Below are 8906 nucleotides of genomic sequence, written 5' to 3' on the forward strand. Positions count from 1 at the left end.
CACAGCTGGGCATCTGCCTGGTGAGAGTCAGCTCAGAACCAGGAATGTTTGAGTTAGTACTCTTTTCCCCCAAGAACAAGTATGTCCTGATAGGTGAACATTCGAGAGTCTTGAGATGAGAACAGATGATCCAATCCAGATAATGGAGGGACCAGACCAGTCAGGCTTCGGTGACAGTTAAGATGTGCCCGCCCCCCCAAAAAAAAACAGAGGGAAGGGGTGAAAATTGCTTTCAGGTTTTGAGCCCCAGTGCCGGAGGTCCCTTGGGAGAACAAGGCTGGAGGCATGGGTAAAGCCAAGGGAGTGGAGAGTTCCCCAAGGACAGAGCAAGCAGAGATTAAGCTCATGTGAAGGAGCATGGAGTAGCCTGGGGAGAGGCCACAGGTGACGTTCCAGAGAAACCAGGGTGGTTGTGGGGCCTGAAAGTCAGTGTCATAAAAACAATTTCAAGAAGAGGGGCTGACCTTTAACAAATAACAAACCTATTGACACCACAGCCCGCTGTGAGGGACAGTGAGGAAGGAGACACAACCCCGGCCCAGGCATACAAGGCAGGAGGAGCACAGGGGAGAAGGGACCAAGGGACGGGGCATGAAGACCTGGGAAAGGCAGAGGGTTGGGCCATGGTGGCATCTGCCAGAGGGGAGTGTGTGGTAAGCCACAGTCTGGACGAGAAGGGGGAGTGTCTCTCGGGACTTGGGCAGGTGAGCCTCCAGGAGACCAGGTTTTGAGACCCCAGTGGAAAGGGGACAAGGAGAAACAGAGGCAGCACTCACCAATTTGAAGCAGAAGCTTGGCAACTAAGAAGAGGCTATCTCAGGAGTGAGGCTTTCTTAGAATCGGGGGACATGCCAGGGGAGGAAGGAGAGAAGCAGCCAGAGGAGGAGGGGAGATGGAAGTTTCCAGAGCAGTGAGGGCAACTATGGGCCACCTCCAGGGTCTCAAGCCAGTGGGCTGGCAGCTGACGCGCCCTGTCGTTACCTTACAGTATGTGCTTTCCCGTACCTCCTGGCCTTTACCACTGACTCCATGGAGATCCGCCTGGTGGTCAACGGGAACCTGGTCCACACGGCAGTCGTGCCACAGCTGCAGCTCGTGGCCTCCAGGGTGAGTAGCACATTTGAGGGTCTCTGGGAGCCTGGAGCCCCTAAGCTCCGGGAGAGCACGGACACTGTCTCATCAGGTCAGTCCCCTTGTGTACTAGAGTGAGAATGTCCACAGCAGACCCCTGCTGGGTTTTTGTGCGTGGTCCTCTCGGGCTTCCAAATGGTTTTGTTAGAGTGTCACTCGGTGCTGGTAGTAGTTGCGAAGCTCTGGGCTGAAGAGAGGAATGTGCCAGCAGCCTGGGTTAGGTCAAGGGTCCCCATTGCCCCGAGGGACTGCCCGAGTCCCGAAAAGGGACAGTTCTTCCTTTGCCACTTTCCATGATCAGCTTGAGTTTTGTGGCCTGTGAAATATGGCTAACGAACGAATCCATGTCTAGAAAAAGAGTTTGAGCAAAACCAAGGGACATAGGAACGGAGATGACTTCCCAAGGTGCCCTTGTCACTGGCACACAAGCCAGGAGGTCTTGTCCTAGCCCCTCCCACGTCAGCCCTACACAGTCTGCCCTGTCCCTGACAGACCCCGGTGGCCCCCCTGCTCAGCCCCTGTGGTGCCTTCTCCATCCATCCTGACATGCGTCCTCTTTGGGGGTGGGCGACTGCCTATCTGTCTGCCTCCCCTACTATGCTGACAGTTGCGGGACTTGAGGACTAACACAGCGACAGTGGTGTGCTGGTGAAGATTGAACCACTAGCCCTCTGGGGCCTGGAAGTCAGAGTGTGTGAGTGTGTGTGTGTGTGTGTGTGTGTGTGTGTGTGTGTGTCTAGACACACATATGTATACCTCAGTTGGTTATAAATTTTGCTAATAGAAAAATTAAAATAGCTTATGATTTACAAATAATAAAATATACAGTGTTTTTTAACCTCGAAATCGTTAGGCCAGTTGGTTCTCACAAAATACTTTTCATTAATTTTTTTTGCTAACTGTGGATACGGGTCTACCCAGATTTTACAGCTGGGAGTTATAGCTCAGTACATTAATTCTCTTTCCAATAAGCTCGCTCTCATGAAATCTGATACATGATCTACTGTTAAACTATTTCTCACTCTCCTACCAACCAATCATTAAACCAAAACGTCTTTCAATTTCGACACTAGCCTCAACACACTTCTGCTTTCAGTCTTCACTATTAGAAATTGTCTCCATCCCATTAAGCTCAGCCGCTCAACAAAACAACAAACCAAGCTCTGGTCTGTAGCATCTGCCAATGTCCATGGTGTAAATAGTTCCGCCATTAGGACATCCAGCTCCCAGTGTGAAAGGTGATGTAAATCAAGAGCGTGGATCATGGTAAACATAGTCAAAGAATGAGGAATGGTCGAATTCTGACATTTAGTACCCTTGTTTTTACTGTTATTTATTTAAGTTTAATAATGGCTGCGTTTCACTTGCAAAATCCCTGAAAATCGGCACTCATGGATTTCTACAGTTACAAGGCTGCTCCAGTAACTTTTGTCAGTTACAAGGTGGCTCCAGCCCCGCCCCCTGCTGTTCCTACCAGAGCCAGCACAGGGCCCGTGTGCATGAGTGTTTGCTGAACCAGTGGATGAAAGGTCCGTGCCCCCATCTGTAAGTGGACCCGACTGAACCCCAGATAGTTTCCAGGTCTGACACTGCAGCGGGCCTGACATTCCTGTTAGGCAGGTGTGCACTGGCTTGGGAAATGGACTCTTTTCTGTTGTGAACCAACAAGCAAATAAGGGAAAGTGTGGGGGACTGGATACCTAGGCAAGGTCTGGGGTGACAATACAGGACTTTTGCTCTGGAACCCCCGTGCCCAGGCACGTTATCACACTGCACACCCCAAGGACAGAGCAGCTGAGCCAAGAAAGGTTGCAGGCTTTGTAATGATGACAGGAGGGCCGTGGGTACGGGGCCTCCAAGCCACGCAGCTCCCTAATGCTTTCTTTTTCATTCTAGTCGGATATTTACTTCACAGCAACCACTGCTGTGAACGAGGTCTCGTCCGGAGGTAGCTCCAAGGGGGCCAGTGCCCATAATTCTCCGCAGACACCCCCAGGCCGAGATACTCCAGTGTTTCCTTCTTCCCTGGGGGAAGGTGAAGTGCAATTTTTACTGTCTTATTAATAGATATTTCCAATCTATTCTGGTTTCTTTTTTTTTTTTTTTTAAGATTTTTATTTATTTGAGAGAGAGAGAGAACATGCGCACATGCACAAGCAGGCAGAAGGTCAGAGGAAGAGGGAGAAAGACTTACTGCTGAGCAGGAAGCCCACCACGGGACTCCATCCCAGGACCCTGGAATCATGACCTGGGCCAAAGGCAGATGCTGAATGGACTGAGCCACCAAGGCGTCCCTCCATTCTGATTTCTCTAGTTCATTCTCAAATACCAACATGTGATTACTGCCTAACGAAGTCACTATTTAAAGATATATATATATATATATATATATATATATATATATATAAAGCCTTGCATTCTGAATGCATTGGTTGCATTCTTAAGAAATTCGTGATAACAACAACAACAAAAATCCCATTATGAAAAGAATTGTTTCCATGGGGAGAAGGGAGTTGAGGACTAGAAATTCCAACTTGCCACAGCAAAGGTGTTTTTCCTTCAGGGATGTCAATGATCTGGTAGGTTTTTATAGCCAAAAGGATAGAGTCCTAAATCCTACGGAGCACACTCAGCTTTCATTCCATCTGCCTCTGCTCACGAATCCCAAAGACCTTTGCTGTGGTTACCACTTGGCTCTGAGCACCGCGCTTTTCCTGGCCGCTCATCACATCAGCCATTACTCCTCCTGTCCCTGGAAGCACCGGGAGTCCCAAGCAGGCAGGGTCCTTCTGGGTGTGCTGCCGCTGTCTGTCCTCCTAGCAGCTGGGCATGTGGAGACAGTAGCAGGGCCATTTTTCACCATGTACCTGTGAAAATGGTGCCCATAAAGCCAAAGCCATCAGGCATCATCCCTCTGTTGCCCCTAACGGGGTCTGAGAGGTCAGCATGCAGCATAATTCTTCTTTCCTGCTCCCTGGGTTGAGGAACCAGAAGTCACCTTCGTAAATAGTACAGACCTGGCTCAGAGTTCTCATGTTCTTCTCTCAATCATATTTCAGGTGAAACTCCGTCCAAAAATCTGTACAAGATTCCGCTCAGAAACCTTGTGGGCAGAAGCATCGAACGACCTCTGAAGTCGCCTCTGGTCTCCAAGGCCGTCACCCCTCCCACGGCCATCGGCCTGGGCATCGCCGCCATTCCTGTCACTCACTCCCTGTCCCTGTCCCGCATGGAGATCAAAGAAATAGCCAGCAGGACACGCAGGGAATTGCTGGGTAATGGCGGGCCGTTTTGTGTTTTTACTGCTTGTAAATAGACCAGCTGGTTTCATCTTTGGATGTTAATCATCCTCGAAAACAATGAGTTAAAAAAGAAACTTCCCCTTTAACAAGGGATTTATAAACCCATTATAGTGCAGCTACACCTAGGAATAGTATACAGTCTACCCCTAACAACGATGTGTCAGTCTGTATTTATTGGTGTGGAAGGCTGCCCATATCAGGTTAAGAGTGGAAAAGGCAGTTTTCAACACAGTAGATCTAGTCTGATGCAATTTCTTAAAATGTAAGTATCTGTATATGTAGGATTTCCTCGAAAGTGTCTAGAAGAGTTTACAACATGCAGTTCTCAGATAACGTGTGATATTTGAAAGTTTAAATTCACCATGTTTTTGGTACTCATGGTGCAGTTCAGTTACGACTTCTCAAAGCCCAGAGATGTGGGGGCAGGTCTGTAGGCATGGTGCAGACGTGAAATATTTGGTAGAACTTTTTCTCTCCGTAACACCGATGGGAGATCAGACCAGAAAAGCACGAAGCACGTGATAGTTGTGCAGAGGCGAGACCGCTAGGAAGACTATTGTTCCGAATGGTGAAAATAAACTGAAGAAAAAGGAAGTGATGTGCTAAACCAGTAAGAACTGGTTTGAAACCTAATTGGGACCTGCACGGCCTAAACTGTAAGGACAGATCACCTTAGGGCACCCCTGGCCTGCAGTCACGTTTCCTGACCCCTGGGGAAGGGAGGCCGGCCACCTGAGGGGCAGGCTTTGACTCCGCCAAAGTGGGTCAGTCTTAGAAGTCAGTGCCTTCCATTGTGCTTTCAAAGTACGCATGTTGCTATTTTAACCCACTATTCCCTATGAAAGAGTGATCTGTAGGCTGCTGTTTTACAAACCACTGTGCTTTTCTGAAATTGAGCCTTGGAGTTGGAGAATTATTGTCTCCAGTGGTAGGATCATAGATTTTCTCTCCTCCTCTAGACTGTTCTGAGTTTCCTTCCTTCCTCCCTTCCTTCCTATGAATATATTCTTTAGGATCAGAAACAAAACAAAACAAAACAAAACAAAACACCCTTCTGCCTACAAGAAAACCAATTACTTTAAAATATGTACTTTATCAACACTTCCTGACTCTAACCCAATAATGCACCAGTAGCCAACCAAGAAAAAAAATAAAAGGACATTTTCTATCTCCAAGGCAGCCCAGTGTTAGGTAATAACCTCCTGACCTGTGCTTCTCCCCTCTATTCCAGGCCTCTCTGATGAAGCTGGACCAAGGTCAGAAGGAGCACCAAAGCCCAAATCAAAAGCCCGGAAGCAATTAGAAGAAAGCCAAGGAGGCCCGAAGCCAGGGACAGTGAGATCAACTAGCAGTGACAGGTATAGCAGGCCGTCCCCAGCTGTCCCTGCTCAGGGTGGTGGCCCTTTGGGTCACAGCACTGCCATGAGGCCCTTTCTGCTGACTGATGATTGCCATGGCCAGAGAGTCAGCACCCAGGCCCTCTCTGAGGACCCCAAGGCTGGCCCCGGGGGGAAGGGGCACACCAGGCAAGGGGGCAACCTCACAACTCAGTGAAGCTCATAAAAATACATTAAGAGATTTTTTTTCTTTCTTTTCTTTTTTTTCCCCTCACCAGATTGACACATTTTTTTTAGAGATTTATTTATTAATTAGAGAGAGAAAGAGCAAGCATGAGCGGGAGGGGCAGAGGGAGATGGAAATTGACTCTCAAGCAGACTCCATGCTAAGAATGGAGCCCAGTGTGGGGCTCGATCTCACAACCTGAGCCCAAACCAAGAGTCAGATGCTTACCTGACGATACCACCCAGGCTCCCCGACAGAGATATTTTTATTTTATTTTATTTTTTTAAAGATTTTATTTATTTATTTGTCATAGAGAGAGAAGCGAGAGTGAGCACAGGCAGACAGAGTGGCAGGCAGAGGCAGAGGGAGAAGCAGGCTCCCTGCCAAGCAAGGAGCCCGATGTGGGACTCGATCCCAGGACGCCGGGATCATGACCTGAGCCGAAGGCAGCTGCTTAACCAGCTGAGCCACCCAGGCGTCCCCCGACAGAGATATTTTTAAATGACAATGCTCAGTAGGAGGACAGATAATAGGCCCTCTCTAATGCTTCTGGTGGGAATAGAAACGGGGATAGCCTTTTTGGAGGTTCACATCAATGAACGGCATGTCAATATCCCATGTCCATGAACGTTTGTTAAATCACACTGATTTGTCCGCTAAGAGCCTCCCTATCCCTCAAGCTCCTGAATGGAGGATAAGGGGGCAACATGTCCGGACTCTAGTAATTCACTCAACACCCATTCTCAGAGCACCAGGCCCTGAGCTGGGTGTTGGGGATATTCAGATCACTCTCGGGGGTTTACAGGCCACGGGGAAGGCCAACAAAACCACTCTAGGAATTGCAGCATTCCTGGATGGCAGGTGACACGAGGAATGAGGAGTGTGGGCCACCCCCCACCTAGAGCAGGGATGGTCTCAAACACCAGTAGAGGCTGAGCCAGGTCTCATAGATCCAATTAGCATTAGTCTGGCCCAGAGGGAGTTGGCATTCACAGATGCTCTAATCCCACAAACTGAGCCCTATTTTGTGGCAAGTCCTGCCCTCCTGGACTTTACATTCTAGTATAGAGACACAGACCATAAACCTGTAAACAATTAAGCAAATTAAGTCATTTCCAATAGTGACAAGTGCTGTAAGGAAATTTTTAAAAAGTGATGGGGGAGTGGGTAGAAATTCTGCTTTGGGAGGGGGATGTCAAAAGGGCTTCTCAGAGGAAGTGGCATTGAGCCAAGCTTTGACTGAATTAGAAGGAATGAGGGGAACAGCAGGGGCTCTGAAAGGCTTGGCCTGTTGAGCTGCCAAAGGCTGGGCCTGGGGGGCTTTCACAGGCCAAATGAGTACTTGTTGAATGAATGAACCCCCTGAACTTGGTCAAATTGATTTTGCAGCTATCAAGAAAGTGTCCTGAGTACAAGAGAAAATCAAGGGGGTGAGGTGGGCTGGGAGGAGGCAGAAGGGTCCGCAGGGGCAGATCCTGTGGTCTGTGGCCCTGAGGGTTGGAGTGTCAGCCTTATCCTCAGGCCACAGGGAGCCCCAGCCCAGGAGGGTTTTTTTTTTTTTTTTTTAAGATTTTTTTATTTATTTTATTTGATAGAGATCACACGTAGGCAGAGAGGCAGGCAGAGAGGAGGAAGCAGGCTCCCTGCTGAGCAGAGAGCCCGATGTGGGGCTCAATCCCAGGACCCTGGGATCATGACCTGAGCTGAAGGCAGAGGCTTTAACCCACTGAGCCACCCAGGCGCCCCCCAGGAGGGTTTTAGACAGAGAGTGACATTATCCTGACTTGCCCTTTAGAAAGGCAAAAAACTCCCCAGACACCTCCTATGTGTCACTTCTGGCCTTTAAAACTCCCAATAGCCCATGAGGTAGGGCTGACTGACTGCAGACCCCACACCCTGTGGGGATGACTCCTGCATGTACCTACCTTTTCCCACTAATGGGTGGGTTGTGGGAGGGGAGATGGGCTTTATGAGCTCAAATGAGCAGGAAACTTCCTGACAGAAGGGGCCCAGGTCGCTAGTGCTCTCCAGGGATCAGTTACGTGACTTTTCTCTTCTAGGATCACCACGGGCTCCTTGGAAAGTCCTTCTGCTCCAGAAGCCAACCCCGAGGGGCGCTACCACTCCACGGGCTCTGACCAGGACCCTGTGGCGGACAGAGAAGGCAGCCCTGTGTGGGGCAGCAGCCCCTTTCAGCTCACAGCCTCCTCGGATGAAGACATTATTGACCTGAAATAAACAGGGTCCGGATTGAGTTTGCCATCTTTAATTTTTCTTATGGAGGTTTATACTCTTTAACCAATTCTGACAGCATTTCTCAACAAAATGTGGCTTTTAGCCCACCCGTGATCTACTGGACCAAACCTTCTGCACACCTGGACGGTTTGGGTCTCTCCAATGTCCGGTGCCATCTTCCTTGACCTTAGTTTCTTTCTGTTCAGGAACCATCCGTCCCCTTGTAATAAAGGTGGTAGATTTCATTGCGGTTTTAGATCGAAACTTTGAATAAATCAAAAATGTTCATTCTTATTTACTGCAACCTTCTCTTATATTTTATATACTTAGATGGAAAATTATTTTTTCATTACGGTTTTGATTTATGTCACATAATGTGTTTCTTTTATAAAGAAAAGCCATTGCTTTTTAAATTTATTATAAATAAGTTTTCTTTCTGCACCTTTGGCCCCTGTTGCTGTTTCAGTTCACTGAGTTTAAAACCAGCTGTGTCCCTGCCTGTTGACTTTTGAGAAAAGCTGAATGGTTCATTCTTAGAAGCTCCTGCTCCCTCCTTGTGTCTCACAAAGAATAAGAAAGGGGTAGGATCCTGTTAAGAGTCTTAAGATTATTTTGTTTGGTTTCGTTGTTACTCTGCAATCATACAGCCAGCAATAGTCGCTCCTTGCCACCAAA

The 8906-nt window shown here is 48.4% G+C and overlaps 1 protein-coding gene across 10 annotated transcripts in view; it reads left to right on the forward strand.

Moving 5' to 3' along the window:
- Positions 1-8525, forward strand: part of GARNL3 (GTPase activating Rap/RanGAP domain like 3) — a 143662-nt gene extending 135137 nt beyond the window's left edge. For 7 of the 10 annotated variants that reach the window (XM_047699901.1, XM_047699900.1, XM_047699902.1 and 4 more), the window contains 5 exons: positions 989-1107; positions 3028-3166; positions 4191-4406; positions 5665-5791; positions 8057-8525. In XM_047699901.1, coding sequence (XP_047555857.1) covers positions 989-1107; positions 3028-3166; positions 4191-4406; positions 5665-5791; positions 8057-8234 — 779 coding nt within the window. In that variant the 3' untranslated portion in view covers positions 8235-8525. Of the gene's footprint in view, positions 1-988; positions 1108-2536; positions 2677-3027; positions 3167-4190; positions 4407-5664; positions 5792-8056 lie in introns of those variants that run through there. The other 3 variants (XR_007122267.1, XR_007122266.1, XM_047699905.1) reach the window with 3 other exon arrangements.
- The last annotated feature ends 381 nt before the right edge of the window (positions 8526-8906 follow it).

Source organism: Lutra lutra, chromosome 13, assembly GCF_902655055.1.
Source record: "Lutra lutra chromosome 13, mLutLut1.2, whole genome shotgun sequence".
Taxonomy (NCBI): domain Eukaryota; kingdom Metazoa; phylum Chordata; class Mammalia; order Carnivora; family Mustelidae; genus Lutra; species Lutra lutra.